The following is a 19,854-nucleotide window of genomic DNA, read 5'->3' as shown; positions in this document are numbered from 1 at the left end:
ATTTAGCTGTGTAAATATGGTGACATCTCAGGTAATGACAGCCTTGGTCCCTGCTGAGTTCCTGTTTTTTCTTGTTTCCTACTTTGCTCTTGGAAAATAGAGAGAGTCTAAACCTCAGGCTTCTACTGTCAAATGCAAGTTTTCATTTTGGAGGGTTATAAAACAGCAACAGGTAGGGGTGATGACAGGAAAGACAGGATTAACAGAAGGAAGGAAAAGATGTTGCCAAATGGAAGGACAAGAAAAGAGAAAGGAAGTTGCCTATTTTACACACATGACAGCAGCTAGTCAGCCAGCAAATAACAGCTGCCACTCGGCAATACTTCTGTCTCCTTGAAAGAGATATATGCTAGCAGCTGCCACAAGGAAAAAGTAGTTTAGTTACTTTACAAGCTGTTATTTACTGGTTGCTTTCTCCGTTTCTATTAAATATATGGCTTAAAATTGGTATCACCAGCATTCACTGCATATAAAGCTTCTCAATACTCTCAACTTTAATGGTGATTTCTGCATATCCTGCTCGTCTTTTTCCACCAGCAAAACGTGCTGGAGAGCTACAGAACTATAATGAACATTTAAATATAATGTATCCAAAATAAGTCTGCCCTCACAACTTTACCTATCTACAGACGAATGCTTGAAGATCAGAGTCCCAATATTTTCAAGAAGAGATGTCCGGCTGTACAGTAATTCTCTCCTGCTTATAATGAGATAATTTGCTGCACTAGAAGGCACATTGTTGGATATCTTTAAAAAAAAAAATCAAAATCCCCACAAACAACATAAAATTAATAGAAAAAATAGGGCTCAGAAGGAACTGCAAGAGTTCAACTAGTCCATTCCTTTTTCCATCAGGATAAATTACATCTCCATCATTGCTGGCAGATGGCTGTATTGCCACTTTTTAAAGACTTCTAGTGCTGAAGTGTTGCAGTGTTATACTATCCCCAAGAACATACTATAGTGTTTCCCTTTTTTTTGCTAAATAGTATTTCCTAATACTACTCTAACACCATTTTCTAATGTCCAGATTGAAAATGCACTTTAAGTCTAATATTGTGTGTTCAGTCTCCCACAGACATGGAAATCCTGTTTTTTTGCCTCCAACTCTTTGCACAGCCTTCAACGCTACTTAGGTCACACTGCTGTCAGGTCTCCCCTTAGCCTTCTCCCCTCTAGACAAACCATCCCAATTCCTTCTCTCTTTCCTCACGGGTCATGTTTTCTTGAAGCATAGCACACAAAAATGGTCAAAAGAGGTCTCACAGGTCGGCAATGACAGGGATCCCAACTAGCATGTTTGCTTGTGGTAACACGAAGAGAATTTTCTAGGTAAGACTCTGTAAAATGCTCTTATTTTGTTTATGTCATATATGATCAACAATATCTACACAAGAGTAAGACTAAATAAGAGCATTGTCAGGCCTCAGAAAGAATAAATATCTAGGCTGAATTTAGGCCAAATTGTGAACAACAATATAGACAGTTTCATTTGCTATCAGAATGGTGAAAAAAAAATATAAAGAGTAATCAAATGATGGATATTTTCTTGCTATTTTTAGGAATGATGTAACAGAGACACAGGCACCAGTTTTCCTCAGTGATGTGATCATGTGTAAGATGTCAAGAGCATTTTACTTTAAACGTATATATGTTAATACAAGTAAAATGCAAATCCATGCAGAGGAGCACAGTATATGTAATAATGTAAAAGTGGAAGACTTCTGAGCATTGTTTAGCCTGTTAGCTCTCCCTCCATCTGTAACAGCCCCAAGGCAAGCATGTATTTCAGTTTCCTGGGGCTCTTCAGTATGCTGTACCCAGAGTTTAGTTGTGCCAGCAACTTATAAAACATTATGAATGATGCAATACCTTGCAATTCTACTTGTCACGGTTATACACAGCCTTCCTAAACGTCACCCTAACTCTGCTTCCTTCAGCACCTGGCATTAGAATTGCTTTGACAGCAGCAAAGCTTAGTCCTAGCTAGGCTAAGTTAGCAGACCCAAGAATTGCTACTTCAGCCGTGGCAGAGGTAGACGTTCCTTAGCTTGCACCTTCAGGCTTTGCTAAGCAGCCAACTTTGCTCTCATCGGGCAATTCGCATGCCACAGTCCATAATATCTTACTTTGAGTGAATGTACTAACGACACATACTGGAATATTTATCTAAATTATGTATCTCCTGGGAACATTTCAACAGTGTTCAGGACCTAAGCAGATGTAGTCTTAGGCAGAACTGCTTCTCTCAGGGAATATTATTTAGGAAATATTTAAATATTTGCTCCCTTCTGTGTTTGCTGTGTCAGAAGACATCAAAAGACTAATATAAGAGCCTAATCACTGCATAACCCATTCACACTAACACACTACATGTGATATTAAAACAGTCCAATTAATTACTCCTGATTGAAATGTAAGCATGAATAAAATGAACATTTTTCTATTCAATTTAGTGAAAGAGATGAAGGATCTTCTGTCAATTTCGCCAAGTTTTCTTGGGGAAAAGGAATAAATTCACCTTGCAGAGTTTCCAGGCATATGAACATTTGTTTCAAAACTATATCAAAGTTATGTACAAATTACTGTTCTTCAGAAAATGACAATAGAAAGCAGCCCACCCTCCAGAAAAAAATTCATATCACGCAGAGCATTTCTGTGGGGCCTGCCACATTCTACCAACACTAAGCTATACATTGCAGATATTTTAGTCCTTCTTGAGTGCTGATAGTCACAGATCCAGATAGATAAACAAATGGCCAGAAGAGAAGAATCAGAGTAAAATTCCTAGCCAAATAATAATGTCAGGTTACTTAAATAGTAACTTAATTTCTACTACATATGTATATGGCAAAATCTTCATTAACACTGTGATACCACCCTACCTTCTGCATTTATAAGCCAATTATTTATTATATCACTTTATAGTCTACAGAGATGAGCTGCTAACCAGTCATTGTAAATGATAAAGAAAAATTAAAAGATGAAGTCTACTGGACTGTCATGCAAATCACTTCGTGCTGATACACAATATATTCAAAATAGTTGCCACCTGCCTCCTTCAAAAAAGGATAATACTGTTTTGCCTTTTTAACAAATTGTCTTGTTTCAGCCACAGTTCAAATTTTCACCTGGTCATTTCACACAGGCACTGAAACACAGTGTGCAGTTTTCTGAAGACTGAACCCACATCTTTCCTGATAACCTCAGACAGACATTTAGCTCTGGAGGGGGGGACGGGGGGGGAATCACTGAAAATTCAGTCAGCTACATACTCCTCCTATTGACATTCCCGTTTTGACTAAGTGACAGTTGCCAATGGTGGCAGGTGACAACTTTGAATTTTATATTTAAAGCTCTGACTGTACATTGATTCTATTTAAAGCACTGAATTTATAAAGGTAATGAGCTTCAATATTGCCCGTGTTACCACATACCCATCACCCTCCTTGAAATGAGCAGTTTGATCATTCCTGGTCAAACCCCCCATGATTAGAGCACCTCCCTGTGCTGCCAGTATTGAGAACAGGGACTGTACCGTCCGGCGTTGCCTGCTGACGGGGTTTTTTACATTTGACGTAATCGTGGTCAACTGGAGTGGCTGTGTAAGGTGGGGATGTCAGACCTGGACCAGAGGATGAGGGGAGGGAAGTCCCAGGGCCCGGCACTGTTCCAGCTGAAGAGTGAGAGTCTTCATCAATCATGCAAGCTTTTTCCCTGGGAGGGGCAAGAAAAAAAATAAAGTGTTAACATACCAGGGACATGTACAAAGAACAAAAGACGACTACATGTTCTTATGACATTTCCAATACAGGAACCAAATCTTACTAACAAATACTAAATGATGGATTTTTAAGTACAGGTTATATTCCTCCCTTGTCACTGGTCAATAGTAAAACATCCTTTATTTTGTAGTTGTTAATGAGACAAATTATGAGGTCTAAAGTCTCTTATCCTTTAAAATAAAGGCTATTTTTGCTTTTGCATTTGTTAATAGTTGATAAAAACCCCTAATTTTATTAATAAATAAGAGTGGCTTCAAAATGGATCACAAGATCAAAATTGTTCTATTTTGTTCCCTTCCCATTTACACTGTGCCAATTACTGAGAAGATCTCAGAGTAGCATGTAATCTTACTGTTCGTGATACCTGAAAACTGCAAACATTACAAATAATTCTAATCACTTTGTTTTGTTTATATTTCATTCAGCTTCATTTTAATAGTTTATTATACAGTAGTTTATAAGTATGCTTTCAGAGAATACTTTGGGAAATTAGCACTCACTTTTCTGCAACTTTTGGGGTGTTCTTCTCCTCACCCCTGGCAAATGGTCCCTCAGAAGCTTCTTTCATGAAACTAACTAGTATCTCTGCATCTACTCCAGAGTCTGGTTTCCCCACAAGTTTCAAAATAGAAGCATGAAGTCGAAAGTATACCTAGAAAACACCGAAGTCCATTTGGTTGGCAGAGAATTCATAGCTCTGCAACCTATTACAAATAGTCTCTTCTCTGTAGAAACTGCAGGAGTTAGTAAAGACAGTCATTTGTTACCTAAACTTACCTGAATAAGACTTTTCCTGCCTTTGAAAGTTGCTTGTAAATTACAAGATCTGAACACCGTAAAAATTCTGCAACTGCAACCTATGGAATACAACAATGAAAGCAGACCTGGTCTCCTTAGAAGCAAGTCCTTGGGTATGTTCTAGATACAGTATTTTTACCAGACAACGCAGTGAAAGCAAAGGTGTTGTGGCTACTATTCCAACTCATGCATGAACTTTGACTTTCACAGGTATGCGATCCTTGTGAAACCTATCCATGTTTGATTTTGATAAAAACTGACTGATCAACTGTGTGCAGCCTAATCCAGAAGTGGAACTTCTGCCTTTCTGTCCAAAACTGAGACTGTATGCATAAACTGCCTTTAAAACAAAACCAGCCTGAACAACAGGCTCCATTTTATTCTCCAAGTTAGTCCTGTAAACGTTCCCAGATGCAGAGCACCATGTACATATGCCTAATAGTATGAACTAATAATAACTGGTATTCCATTTTCTGTAGAGAACAAGGTTTTCAAGCCCACGTATTTAACTTTCTTTTACCTCCAACGCTTCCATGGCAAGTTCTGGTGGATTATGGTAGTGAATCTTCTTCGGATATCGGGCAGCCTCCTCATGCAAGTAATGACCTGCCTGTTTGTAATGAAGCAGATAGACAACAGGAGGCTGTTTCTGCTTCTCTGCAATCTTTCCCAGCATGTAGTGAATAAGCCACTCCTCTTCATCGCCATCTCCCTCACAGCGAGATGCTGACGTAAAACACAATTTGGCTGTCTCCAACATACTGTCTCGACGCTCTTCCATCTGTGATCGAACAAAGTGTTGAGAATACATGAATTCACTGTGGCTGGGATGAAAAATTCTAAAAATACACTCCTGCACATAAAAGTGCATAAACAAGGTACATCACTTAAAACGCTTTCAACCTAGAAGACATAGAACATATCCAAGTGATCAAATACATCCTGATGACCCACAAAATGTGTTTAAGGATAGGTTTTTGTTCATTCCAGTAACTGCTGACACAAATAACCAGAACAAAACAGTAAGATGGAAGTGTAAGAATATGCATATAAATATAAATCTGAAAAATAACCAATATACATGTCTAGAAAAATTTTACCACTTTTTCAGAGCTGTAATTATCTTAACTCTTAAAAAAAAAAAATTATTTGTTTTGTTCTGCAACTGAAGTCTGCTAGAGCCACTATGGACCACTATCATTTGTGAAGAAATGTATTTCATCTTGCTTGCAATGCATCTAATTTTGAGCTGAATATGGCAAGAATACTCTTTTTAACACACCCCCCCCCCCCAAGAAATTAAAACCAGCAGCATAAATTGAAGTTAACTGCCATGCATTAATGTAATTTTCTCTCTTTGAAAAAGAAGTTTATAAATTTAAATTGTTGGGCTATAACAGAATCCTAAGCACTTGTTGCACTTCAAGAACTATAACACAGCCTTTCCTTTCCTAAATATTTTGTAAGGAGACGAGAATAATAAAGTTTTTATGTATGAGAAACACATTCCTGAAGAGATATATCTCTGGAAGGGAGATGATATTGTTCCAATTTATCTTTTACTATAATAGAGCTTTTCTTAGTAAATTATGAGTTTTTAATACATGCACTTGAAAAAAGAAAGATTCAAGTAGTCTCAAATAAACATTCTGATTTAATCCACAACTTAAGATGGCTGCTCTGTATTTGCCCTTTATCTGATAATAAGAAATAACTCCAGCATTATCCCTGGAATTCTTCAGCAAGTCCCTCATAGCCAAGAGGCTTGCAAGACAGTAAGACCAAACTTTTGATAGATCGAAGGCATAAAATGTAATAACTTCATTTTCTGAGTAGTTAGTTTTGGAGCTCTTGGCTGTAATAACCCTCAGAAAGAAAAATCTATTGTTAGTTGTCATTTCAAACATACTATTTAATAAGCCATTTGTTCTCTTTTAATATGCATGCTTACATTGTCTTTCTTCTTAGAGGAACAAATGCTGTGTAAGTGTCTCTGGGAAGTGCAATGTTAATACAGTTACACAGGCAGCTCAGATGCAAGACCCATCACCTTGCTGTAAATACGTTCTCTTGGAAACAAAGGATGTTCGCAATACCGTTCTCTATAGTTCAAACACTAAGAGCTTTTACAAATTACAGCAGGTGCTCAGGAGCAGCGCTTCTTTTTTTCATTCTGCTGCCAGTTGTGGACTACATAATATTTGTAAGTTGGAAGAGTTCAATCAGAAATAGAGTTTACTGGTCCAAAAAGACAGAAAAAACATTTCCCCAGCAACTCTTATCACTGTCTGCGAGTATTTAGAATCGCTCATTTTGGCTTAGCAACAAACTTCATAATAACTCTTTCTCATCGTTGTCATGCATAAAGAGCTAATGAATTTATAACAACTTTTTCTATGAAAATTCTACCAATCTCCTAATTTTGATTGTTTGTTTAAGTAAATAGTCCAAAAACAGAGAAAAGGGGAAGGATGTCTTTAGATACAAGAGATGACATATGGACACAGATACCAGAGCAATTCCTGATCTTTTCACTATTTAAATATGTATACATTTCACCTTTTCCTGGAAACATTACATGACATTTACAGAAAGGAAAGGTAAATAAAATCCCCCTTTCCAGAAGGTTACAATAATTTTGTGTCACCTTCAAAAGATAATTCAAAGATCAGGCTCAAACTAATTTTACACAGGAAGAAAGAAAAAAAAAAAACAACTTTAAATACTGCTTGACACCAGCAGCTTAGATGAATGAATATTAGAATTTCCAATATTACTAAGTAACCATACAGTCTAATATGTGGTATACAGCATGTAAATATTTAATTTAAAAAGTTACAATGTTAGAAAAGATAATTTAAATATTTAAATTAAATTTAAAATTTCATACTGCTCTCAGTTAGATCCCACCTGCTGCACAACTTCAGGGGGGAGTTCCGATTTCCACTGCTTAAGCTGTCGAGATGCAAAAGAATGTAGGGCATAGGAAATGGTGCCGTATTCTATCCACAAGGAGAGATTAGAGCTGTCAATCTCTAGGGCTCGCTTGAAGCAATTCAAGACAGGAGTAGAGTGCTTCCAGATTGGGCCATCACTTTTCAATTCATTAGAGTTCAACTTGTCCTGAATACGACTTGCTCGAGCCAGGGCCATCCCAGCCCATGAATCAAACCTATGCAAGCAAGAACATAACACATGAACAATTTCCCCCCTAAACATTACACTGAATAGCAGAGACAAGATTCATTTTGTTATATCCGCAACTTTCTCTTCCTTTCATCATACATTCTCTCAAAACGGATTTCTGCACCTCCTCCTCCCCTCATAGCAGAACAGAGGCTGTATAGCCTAAACCATACTGATTTTATTAAAAATAGTTCCCTAATAAAGCACTGTCCCCAGTAATTGTCACACATAAAAAACAGATGAAACAACAAGCTTTATTTGCCACGCAAAAATAGCATATCTGTATTTCTAATGGCAGCACTCCGATTGATTTCCTTTCTCAGTAACCATGCTGTCCTGTCCAAACATTGTCACCTTTTATTTCTGTAGGCCAGCAGACAGCCATTATGACATTTTGTATTGTTGGACTGAACTGTGAATGGTCTTTATCATCATCATCATCATTTTCCAACATAAAAATCAACAAAACCAAAAGGCATTCATGTAGGAAAATTCTGATGAACAATAAAGATTGCTTACTGAGGGGACTGTTCAGGATCTAGTCCTGTGTTTATTAGATCATTGACAACACAGTCTGAAGAGTAGTTTCCATATTCCATAATCTCACATTAACATCTGGGGTCAATGGCTCTGGAATTTTTCAATTTTACCATGATTCTAACACCAAAGGAATAATCATAATGTTCTCACATTTTTTCTTGGAATTTCTTCCTGACTTCAATTGAAAACCCATTTCTGGGTCAAGTGACCTCAATAGTCAGATTCCTGAGGGGAATGGAAGGGGAACTGTAATACAGACATTTGAAGAAGTAACACCTCCTATGACTGGGGTAAAAAATACTATGCTACCACATAAAGTATCTTCTGAGCAACAAAATGTCACACATTAAAGTAAAAATGCATTCCACTAATTTATTTAAGAATTTAGGTTTTAAAGTATCAAAACTACAGAAAAAGGGGGGGGGGGGGGGGGGTATTGGTAAATTCTTTATCAGACTTCAAACAAGAGTTTTAGCAATCTGCTAGTCACAGTTCCCAGACTAGAAGATTCAATAAAACATTAAGCTACAGCTATTTCCTTGTAGATTTCACATGTAAAATTGCTCTGTGCCTTCACCTTCCCTTTTGTCTCTGTTATGTGACTGGATTTACAAGTAGTTTTTTTGTCTCAAACCTATCAATCTAGAGTTTTTGTCACTGACCCTCATCTATCAACTTCAAGAAGAATTAAAATGATAGCTAACACGTAATATGCAAACCCTATATTTAATCAGTAAATTTAAAGATTATTTAATTTCATTTTAGAAGACTTATTCAAAACATGCTTTATTTTTAAGACGAGAGTGCTTAATCTTGGTGGTATTTCAGTAAGTTGTAAATTATCAATAAACAAGGTGTTTTAGTTTGAATAGCACTTAAATACTTGAGCTTGTATTCTCTGAATAGTTGTCTAGCAGCAAGATCAATACTTTTAGAAAGAGGTCAGCCTAAACAGTTAATCCACTAAAGAATGCTGTTTGTGCTATAGCCATGCTATTAACCAGTGACATTTTTCATTCCTTGTCATGTATAAACATGCCAAAACAAAGAACAAAAGGTGTAAAAGAAATATCGATTCAGTCCTTGCCCTTCCCAGTTATTCTTTATTTTAATTTAGCTTCCCCCTCCCCTTTCATTTTTTGGTTTTAATTTCAAAACAATCAAACACTTAACACTAGGGTTTAGGTTTTGTTTTGTTTGTTTTAGAGATGCCTTTAATTATACAATTGACTTATGATAATGGATCGCAGGTGGGTTTTTTAGGTTTGTATTTTTTTGGTTTTGTTGGTTTTTTTTTAACTCCTAAAACCAAAATAAATATCTTTTGTTGTCTGCTTTTCAGTACTGAAAGAAGTGAGAAGAATGAATGATGTGCAGCAGGATCCAATAATACTAACCTGTTTGGACAAATACAAATGTCGTGCATGTAAAATTTAATGGCCTTAGACTGTTCTTTATTCTTGAAATGATAGTCTGCCAGAAGATAGTACAACTCAGTCACCACTGGTGGAGAATAGTCTGCACCATCTGGGAGAGATGGTGCCTGAAAATAAAAAAAAAAAGTAAAGGTTCATATTAAATAAAATGTTCATATTAAATGAGCTGCACACTTGCTTCTTCCGTGTAGTGATAGTAGCCTTTTCATCATAGAAGGTATTGAATATGAAGACAGTGAAAGCATTCCACAGATACACAGAGCACCTACAAACACTAACGAACATCTCATACTGACTCCCTATTAATCAATATCACATCTTGCCATTCCAAAACTAAAAGCTTTGCTGGTGTCATTCTTATTTCATTTAAATGCAATTACCCGACGAAATCCAACATCACGGAATAAATCACTCTCCCTATCTTAAAGTCAACATAAAAATAACAACAATAATTTTTACTCCTTTCAATTTTTATTTTTTTTTTAAAGCAGTTCATTATACCTTGCTGCATGTTCCTTCAATGTAGGCAGATACAGTATCTAGGCTCAGCATAGGCTTGTCTGTTCGAGGAACAATTGTAGCAGTCTTCTTCAAAAGGTTGGCCAAATCAGCAGACACCGTGCTGGTTTTGTAACTATCAAACTCCGGAAGAGTTTTAGGCTTAAAATATTCAAACATGAACAAAGCATCTTCCCATGTTAGATCAACCTGAAGAGGGAGGTAGATTAGACAGGAAAAAAATTATCTCAAATTCCAAAATTCAATAGTCTACTAATGATGAGTTTCTATGGCTTTTCTAGTTCATAAGAATATACATATTACTCTAGCAGGAAACAAACTTCCCAAGAGCAGAATGACTAAAGGCACCGTTAATTTATGCTGCTCACAAATATAGCATACTGCTCACTGATTTAAGACTAAGGTATTGAGCTGTAACTTATTGTATGCCACTGAAAAATAAAGTCACTCTATTTGCTTAGAAGAGTTGCTCAGAAAAGTTGTTTATAAGCAAGAGTCAATTGCAAGCATCCTGAGTGACATTGAGATCATGGGTAAGACATGGAGGAGAAAAGCTTTACACCTTCAATATCAAACTCAAGTAAGGAGAATAAATGAAATGGGAATCAGACAAAATTCCGAGACTCAAAAATCTTCAAACTCTCTACAGAAAGGTACTTTCAGAATTTATTCCTCATTTTCCCTTCACTTTTCTTTTCTCAAAATAGTAAATAAAAAAAATAAAATAAATTTACAGTTCTCTTCTGCTAGACTAAGTTTTTCTCCTTTTATTGTTCATCTCATTCCTTACGTAAATGTTGCTTCTGTACTGAAAATGGGGAAATCACATTACTAGAAATCAATTTGTCAATCATTCCAATAAGAACTTTTTCATCCAGAATTGCCCCAATGTAACAGATGGGGGGAGAGGGGGGCAGGGCGTGCACAGAGGGTAATGTCCTTACCCTTCCCTTTTTCTTAGTTATTCCCATTTTCTCATTATCTTAATCTTCTAACAGGTAATTTTAAGAGACAGAATTCACAAATATTCAAGAAGTAATAACATAACAGTATTTGTGTATTTAAAAAGGTCTGTTCAAAGGAGCCAGAAAATTGTTTTGCTTGTATGAAACTGTTCTTCATTTATAACTCTCTAATCACTTGTGTTTGATAAATGCAAAAATCATCTGAGCTTTCTGAACAAAATCAATGATGTTTCAAGGCAGAGGACTGCCAACCTGCTTTTTCTGTCCCTTCCCTAATATTACAACCCTCTTCCCAAGGCACTCTTTAACTATTCTTCTCCCAAACTCAACTGAATTTCACACATTTCTCATAAAAAGCTACCAGATATTTAACACCATAGATTTCAAAACAAGCTATATTATAATTTACTTGCATAACTTTTTACAGTGACATTTTTCACTTTCATAAACTGCAAGGTTGGCTGCTAAAGTTTTCTTCTCCCAAGCTGACCTTTTTCCTCTCTAATTTTCCTCAAACTCGAACTTCTTCTCTGTTGAAAACAGGAAAGTCATGGCTCAATAAAATCAATTTGTCAATAGTTTAAAAAGGGCGGACTACTGTGAATAAGATTATACTAGCATTTCACTTCAAATATCTGACCCTCTATATTCATAAAGGCTTCCATTTTTTTAAATTAGTTTATTTTCTACAATATGTAGAATACATAAATTTTACAAGGAAATAAAAGTAATCTTTCTCAAAAATATATTAAGGTGCATTAAAACCAAACAAGGGTGTATCTTTCATCACTTCAGGATATTCCATGACATTAAATAATATGTATCTTACCTGCTGTACTGAATGTTCTTCTAGGTACCTTGCTTTGCTTTTTTTGCTAGGGAAACCATATAGACAATAAAAACACTGTTCCAAGGCTGTTTCCAGCTCTTCTTTGTATGGATGAGTATCTTCAGAAGTGGATGCTGCAAGTTCTTTTTGTAGTACCTGAACCTACAACACCACAAATATCAATGAAAAAGTCAATGCAATCTTCAGCTTGCAGACAAGCTGCCTAGTTGTCTGAAGGCAGATGATGAAAATGACACTAAGGTACTACATGTAGTTTTCCCCAATTACAACCAAATATTACCCATATTTCTGTAAACTAGTCTCACACAAGAGTTTTAAATGGTACTGTAACTGCAATAAAGTGCTTTTACATTTCTCCCTATGTTAATTCACGAACTCTTGTCTTCAATCAATGAGATTAGATACTAGCTTAATGTTTCAGACTTAAGATCATTCAAAGTTTTCCACTACACCGCAAGTTGCTTCTATGAACATAAACGCTACCGTTTGTCAACCCTGTGAATAAGGAAAAGGCACAGAAGAACTTCTGCCCTAATTCACAAACATCAATTTCCTCTGCATGGAAAAAGGGGAATGGAGAGGACTTTGCAGAAAAAGAAGGGATGGCTAACGAAAATCTGGCTAAAAGGGATATACAAATGCATAGTATGAATAGTATTATACAGATGGCTACACACCAAGTGGCTGGATTGATCCCAAATGACTAAACACTGTAGCAAGTTGCTATCTTTAACTTCAACATTACAAGAAAAAGTACCCAACACTAGCATATTTTGGAAGATGTTATTGCTCTAAAACATTCATTAAAGAAAACTGCAACTGAATGCCAAAAGACAAAAGGTAATTCTTTGAAAATTTTCACTAAGCTTCCTTAAAAAGCAAACCAAACAAGAACACATTCCAGGAAGACATTTCAAAGTCAGTAAAAACATGTTCACCAAGAATAACCTGTGTAGTGGGATTTTGCATCTTTATTTCAAAACCAAAACAAAACCCACACTTAATCACTGAGGTTTAAGAATCAATTCCAACAAGTCCCACTACAAAATTTAAATTTAAATGAAATGTGTAAGTAGAAATTACATTCATAATATCTTACACATGCAACAGTAACATGTCATGTGTGTCCCCAGTATCAGAATGCACCTGTTATGTCTAAAGAAAATTCATTTGAGGTGGTAGAAGAGAAATGCTTCTACTGTAATCATCATTTAGGATACTGAAGGGTACAGAAAAATACCAAGTTCTCCACTGTGATTTGCCTCTAAAGTTTTAGGAAGCTGTATATGACCAGGAGAGTTCGATTAACTGGTAAGTAATTTCCTTTAACATTTTTCCTCTGATAGAAAGCATCAGCTTTCATTTATTCATTTTAGCAAGTTATGACCTCTCCAAACCAGCCACACCCATTCCTCAACACACTGCTTAAGAGTCTCCTCAACAGAAATTTTGCAGTCATAAATTGAAAATGCAAAACATTCGCCTATTTGCAATTCGTATAAAAGCTCATCATATTACTTTTAAAGTACTTCAGCTGCCTGTTTATCACCATTTATCGTTTTTCAACATCTAGGATTGTAAACTCAATTATTTATGCAGACGATGCATGCTACAAGAACTTTCTCATTATGATTGGCTTTCCTGACACTACAAATGCTGCACATCATCACAAGGCAAAATTCTGTCATTCTGCATGCAAGAAGCTCATTCGTAAGCGCTGAGATTAACTATAAAATGTTAATTTTCTTTTGCTTAAAAGATCCGCGCTAAGAACAAGGTACTATTTTTTAAGTCAAAACCCTGAAAAATTAGAGTAAAGACAATTCTTAGAAGGCATTTCAATTAAATTTTGAGTCACAGCAATCATCTTTGAGTCACAGCAGACACCTGATTTCCACTATTTTTCCTGTAAGAATCTGTGAACAATGTTTGAAATTTACCAAAAGTGTAGATAAGTAAGTTGAAAGGAAGAGGTAAGCATCACAGGATACTGTAACAAAAGCATGATATTCCTACTGCTGCAAACAAAATCACATCTAACACCACTAACAGAATTCTCATTTGAATCGTGTTCAAAACAATCTCCTGTGTTCTTATAATTCTTGGCAGTAACCCAGGATAGTTCTTAGTAATTCAGACTTTGACTATTACTAAAGGACTTAACTACATATTAATATCTTCTCTTGCACACTACCTTGAGCAGACAGTTCACCTACAGAAAGCGATCATTTAATATCAGTCTTTAAAACATACTTTTGCTTAACATTCTTGAAGCTGCCTTTCTCTTCAAATAATTCACTCCATTTTATCTTTGTCTTTCCTTACCCTTCCAACACACTCGTCTCTGAAAACTAAATCCTTGTGCTCAATAATACTATGTAATATTTCAGTTTAAGAAGTAGGCAATTCTGTGGCTGAAAATTGAAGATTCTGTTCAAAGTACCTGATGACATTTGCAAAGATCTAGCTGTAACTACATTCACAGCTCTCAATTATCTGTAGTTTATCCAGGTTCACAGAGCATACTATCTGAGTCCCCAGGCTGTGGATACAGGCAGACTATACAGTCACAATTTAGATTCATCACTTCGGAGCACCGCATCTAAGCGCAAGCTCGAGTCTGGAAACAGGCTATCTATTTTCATGAAGCACAGGGCCTGAGCTAATAAGCCCTCTGCACCCAAGGCAGACCCATCCAGAGACAACTCAGGTGTATCAGCATTATGCTCCTAATACCAGGGAGACTGAGGAGAGCAGGATGCGGAGATAATCTAATAGTCCTACACTAAATCAGCCTCAGTTCAAACACTGTTCATTAGCTCCAGCCCTACCAGGGTGAGCTGACTCCTGTAGAACCCCTCAGGCTCTCCACACCATCCTTCCTAGCTGTCTAAATTACTGTCCTAGACACACTGCTGCTCAAATCCAGAGGTAGATGTGGTCTGGCACTGAGCTGTGGCTAATAAGCTCCAGGGAGTGCTGAGAAGGGAAATTAAAGAGATTCCTGAGTAGCTCTATGCAGAACTCGTCATGATTTTCTCTTGGCTGAAGGTAATAAACCTCAGTGAAGTCAAGCTGAATCTGTAAAGTGCCACTGAAATATCCCTGTAGAGCACTGCCCAATGAATGCCATGGTACTGTGTATCTGGGTTTTGCCAGCAGCCAGGCTACCCCAGACTGTCAGTACACTGCACAGTGAAAACCTGACTGCACTTTAGTTTCTAAGCTAAGGATAAAGTGAGGCAACAGCAATACACAGGAAATTTCTTTTCTGGTCTAACAACTAGACCTGAAGGAATAATCTTAAAAAGGTCAACAATGAATGGGTAACTCCTTTCATCTAATAATGCTACAGCATTACTGCCCAGACACCCATTTCTCAAGCATATTAGATCTTTTAACACACTCATTTAAAAAACAGATCAAAGAACGGCCTTCACACACAGGGAAGTGAAGAACTGAAGTAATTCTTCATTCTCATCATCTTTGTTCAGTAGATGAACTCTAGATGTATATTTGAAGTTACATTTAGTTAATAACATGAAAACAATAGAATTACGATTTTTCTCAGTCCGTGGTATAAAATCAAGGCAGGTATAAGCAAACAAATCAAATTTATCAACAGCAGAACAGCCAAATACATCACAGCTTCAGGACCAAATCTGGGTAACACCACACAGTCTGTGCGCAATCAGTAGCATTCCACATGCGTAACTGAGGACACACAATGGCCTGCAAAGCTTTACTCTTGTGACTTGGAAGAAACATATAACTAAGTTTAACTGCAAAATTCCAAACGCAGTTTTCCTGGCTGACAGTTAAATATACTCTTTTTTACATGTTAAATAGTATTTACCTATATTGAAAATGTGCAAACTTTACATAACACTTGACAAATTCTGTTCTGTGAAATAAGCAACTTCTTTAGAATCACTGAAACAAGATGAATATGGAATCCCACTGGGTTATTTTAGCAGCAATTTTAAAGTAACACTGTAGTTTTTCTCAGCTTGTGAATGAGGTACAGTACTATCAGACTGCTTGGTTATTCCTACTTCTCTTTCAAATCCTAGGAACAAAATAAAATACTAGTGCAAGAAGCAAAACAGAGGAGAAAACTCAGAAGAAAACAATTATTATTCTCAGCAAGGTAAGTCCACAGAACAAGGGGAATTATGACAGGAAATAAACTGTTCTCAGGTTTATTTTTAATTTTATATCAACACTCAAGTGTTCATTTCTATTACTCACCAGATTTTAGAAAACTGACTTCCAAACAGGACATAACTTTTTTATTCTAATACTTAGGTATGCTGTCATTCTTCTTACATTCACTATTCTTAATTTTTTCTTTTCTTTAACGTAAGAGTTCTCACAATTAAGACTTTTGAATATCATTTTGATTATTGAACATAAACGAGCATGATTCTTGACTTCTTGTCTTTCTAGGAAATCACCCTTCAACGTATTTTTAAAAGCAAAGTCTATACCCACATTCTTCCTCTTAAAGGTCACTAATACTTGAAACTTGGTCTCACAGTCTGTGGTAAGAGAAAAATGTCCTTAAAAATTTAATTTTGCTTTATACAAATTTAAAATACTTCAAGCTTCATCTGAAAGCAACAGTTACAGTATTTTTGATTAAAAAAAAAAAAAGTCCATGTACTGAGTTGCTCAGCTTTGCTGTCAGCTATCCACATCCCTACTACCAACTATCCACATCTCTGCTGCATCCATTCTTACATTTAACATCTTTGACAACATGATAAGGTATGTCAAGGATAATCACTCCCCCCTTTCAGCACAAATAAGACTTCTACCCAAGCTCTTTCTGTATCTTGAACTAGCAACATTTGTGTTCTGGAGAGCAATAAAACAAAAATCAAAACCTAGGAAAAACCCTACAATGAACAAAATAAGTTATGCAATGCTTTACAAAAGCTTTGAAAAAAGTCTTTTCTGCATTTTTACTTCATATGAATGATTAGATCATCCTTCAAAGCACAAGACAGTTATCTTTAGCAGTATCTAAATTCTGCATATCTTCAGTGGTACTATACATTATAATGAATTAATGATGAACTCAGCATTGTTCAACAGAAAACACCTGAAGTGGCTACATATGACATTAAGTATTTCCCTTTCCTCCTTCAGTCTATTATTTTAAATCCCTTTTATCCTTGTGTTATTGGACTGGGAGAAAAAAGAAAAGTAGACCTGAATATAATTGAAGCTGATGGGAGGAAAGCACATGGAAGCACACGGGAGGAAACAAAAGTTTGCATTGTCACATCATGTCTGTCTCACCTATGCATAACTGAGTAGAATTCTAATACCATCAATTATGAGTGTTCAATCTACTTAACTGCAAAATCCTTATCAAATACTGGAACTCTGAGGAAATAAAGGCACGGTACACAAGAAAACTGGTCTCTCTCAGGAAGAAGAGCTATGCAACATTACTGGCAATCACTTTAACAGCATTTTTCCATTCAAGATACCTGGTACTCATTTCTGGGAAATTAACTGGCTCATTCTCCATGCTATGGTTTGGTTACTTTCTGGATCACACTCCTTGTGGGTAACCAGGGTTATCTGCTCCTACAGCAAACTCTGCTAAGCCCACTTGCTTTTTTTCCTGTCTGAAAGACTGAAGTGCACACCCACCAAAACGCACTGCTGAGATGGCACACACCTCTTGCTCAAAGTTTGCCAGTTCTATCCTACCTAACTTACCTCCTGGTTGGGGGACAAAAGTCATGGTCACTGCTGGAATATTGGAGCAGGAAGCATGCTCCAGCCACACAGACAGCTCACCTTCCAGCAAGATGTTTGAGAGATAAGCAGGAAAGATGGGATTTTCTGGTTTGGCTGTTATTTTTCCTGACATTCCTCATGTGCGAACTCTCTTTCTCTCTAGCTAGCAGACTTGGGGCAATTGTTCACCATCAACAGTTGTGAATTTAGAATTGTTACTCTTAATTCTCAGAGGACAGCTAAAAATTAAGAGTTATTATGAGCAAAATGTTATTTGGATATCCAAAATAAAATTTTGAATTTAAATCAGAGTAAACCTTTGCTGCAAGCAGGGCAAGGGTGTGGCTGAGCTACCAGACACAGAAGGAGAAGATAAAACTGGATATAGATTCAGTATTCGGGTGTTCCCTTTGCACAGGTCACAAGCTGCATGCGTTTTATATGTTCGTTACCCAAAATAAAACCCAAACCACCTCTGACCTTACCACACGAAAGAATATACAACAATGACAAATTACCGTATTACCAGTCATCTGGATGAATGCTGATAAGCACCAGAAATTTTTATTAGCTTCAAACATTACCTCTGTTCATTTTTAAACAGTAGAAGATGCATCTTCTGAAGCTAAGCACCACAAAATTCAAGTCATTCAACTGAAGTTTTATCACAATCAGTGGCTGATACAGGCCCACATTTCTCCTAAGTACTCAGAATAATCACTTAACACTACTCCAGTGCTTTCTCTTTCAGGGCAAGGTAGATCATTTACTAATTCCCATTTAAGATGGTTTTATAGTACAGAGTTGGTTATCCAAAGGCATCTCTTGTCTGACAAAAAGTCCTGTTTAGAAAGCATACCGATGGGTCTGGAATAACAAGCCTTTGCTATTCAGATTAAACTGACTGAAACATTCATGTGTTTGTCTGGGAGAACAAGGAAAGCGGATTTAAAAGTGTATTTTTAACATGAAGACAAGGCAATAAACAATCTAATATAACTTTGAAGTTGTTCCCTGCTTTGAGATGGGGGTTGGCCAGATGACTTTCAGAGGTCCCTTCCAACCTAAATTATTCTACAATGCTAACACTTACATAGAACTTGAGAAGAGCGCCATCTGAATTGCAACACCAGGATCTTCTTCCCAAATACTCATGAGCAGTGTTCAGCAGCATGAGTGAAGAAGGCAACATAGGGGTATCTGGACTCACTGGAAGAAAGAAGTTGGTAAATATTAAAGTAGCACAGAACTGAGTTAAATCCAACTAGCCTGTTGTGGTTTAACCCCAGCCAGCAACTAAGACCCATGCAGCCACTCACTCACCCCCCCCCACACCCAGTGGGATGGGGGAGAAAAATCGGGAAAAGAAGTAAAACTCATGGGTTGAGATAAGAACGGTTTAATAGAACAGAAAAGAAGAAACTAATAATGATAATGATAACACTAATAAAATGACAACAGTAATAATAAAAGGATTAGAACGTACAAACGATGCACAGTGCAATTGCTCACCACCTGCCGATCGACACCCAGTTAGTCCCCGATCGGCAATCCCTCCACCCCACTCCCCCTAATTTATATACTAGATTTGACGTCACATGGTATGGAATACCCCTTTGGCTACTTTGGGTCAGCTGCCCTGGCTGTGTCCCATCCCAACTTCTTGTGCACCTCCAGCTTTCTTGCTGGCTGGGCATCAGAAGCTGAAAAAATCCTTGAATTCAGACTAAACATTACTTAGCAATGACTGAAAACGTCAGTGTTATCAACATTCTTCTCATACCTAACTCAAAAACATAGCACTGTACCAGCTACTAGGAAGACAATTAACTCTATCCCAGCTGAAACCAGGACATAGCCAATGCTTCATCTGGCAAAAAGAAGTTTCCTCTGTGATAAGAAAGTGATTTTTGCATACCCCTCTACTCCCTTGAGCCAGCAAGATAAGACGACAAACAAGTATTTTCTCATTTATATTCCAGAGCTAGATGGTAAGGAGCTCAGCTCCAATATGTAAA

General features: G+C 36.8%; 1 protein-coding gene across 10 annotated transcripts in view; it reads right to left on the bottom strand.

Moving 5' to 3' along the window:
• The window catches only part of CABIN1 (calcineurin binding protein 1), a 124,561-nt gene that overhangs the window by 85,523 nt on the left and 19,184 nt on the right, over positions 1-19,854 (bottom strand). For 5 of the 10 annotated variants that reach the window (XR_005933134.1, XM_030024446.2, XM_041125736.1 and 2 more), the window contains exons 20-28: positions 18,930-19,045; positions 12,059-12,220; positions 10,247-10,453; positions 9,707-9,852; positions 7,494-7,755; positions 6,535-6,576; positions 5,104-5,364; positions 4,286-4,437; positions 3,539-3,717 (exon numbers count right to left, since the gene is read on the bottom strand). Coding sequence is in view for 9 of the 10 variants with exons in the window: in XM_030024446.2 (XP_029880306.1) it covers positions 3,539-3,717; positions 4,286-4,437; positions 5,104-5,364; positions 6,535-6,576; positions 7,494-7,755; positions 9,707-9,852; positions 10,247-10,453; positions 12,059-12,220; positions 18,930-19,045 (1,527 nt within the window). In the remaining variant the exon portion in view is untranslated. The remainder of the gene's footprint in view (positions 1-3,538; positions 3,718-4,285; positions 4,438-5,103; positions 5,365-6,534; positions 6,577-7,493; positions 7,756-9,706; positions 9,853-10,246; positions 10,454-12,058; positions 12,221-18,929; positions 19,046-19,854) is intronic. The other 5 variants (XM_041125733.1, XM_041125737.1, XM_041125735.1 and 2 more) reach the window with 3 other exon arrangements.

The sequence above is a fragment of the Aquila chrysaetos genome, chromosome 9, assembly GCF_900496995.4.
Source record: "Aquila chrysaetos chrysaetos chromosome 9, bAquChr1.4, whole genome shotgun sequence".
Taxonomy (NCBI): Eukaryota; Metazoa; Chordata; class Aves; order Accipitriformes; family Accipitridae; genus Aquila; species Aquila chrysaetos.
Note: the sequence above shows the minus strand (reverse complement) of the source record. Positions and strands in the feature narration are given on the sequence as shown.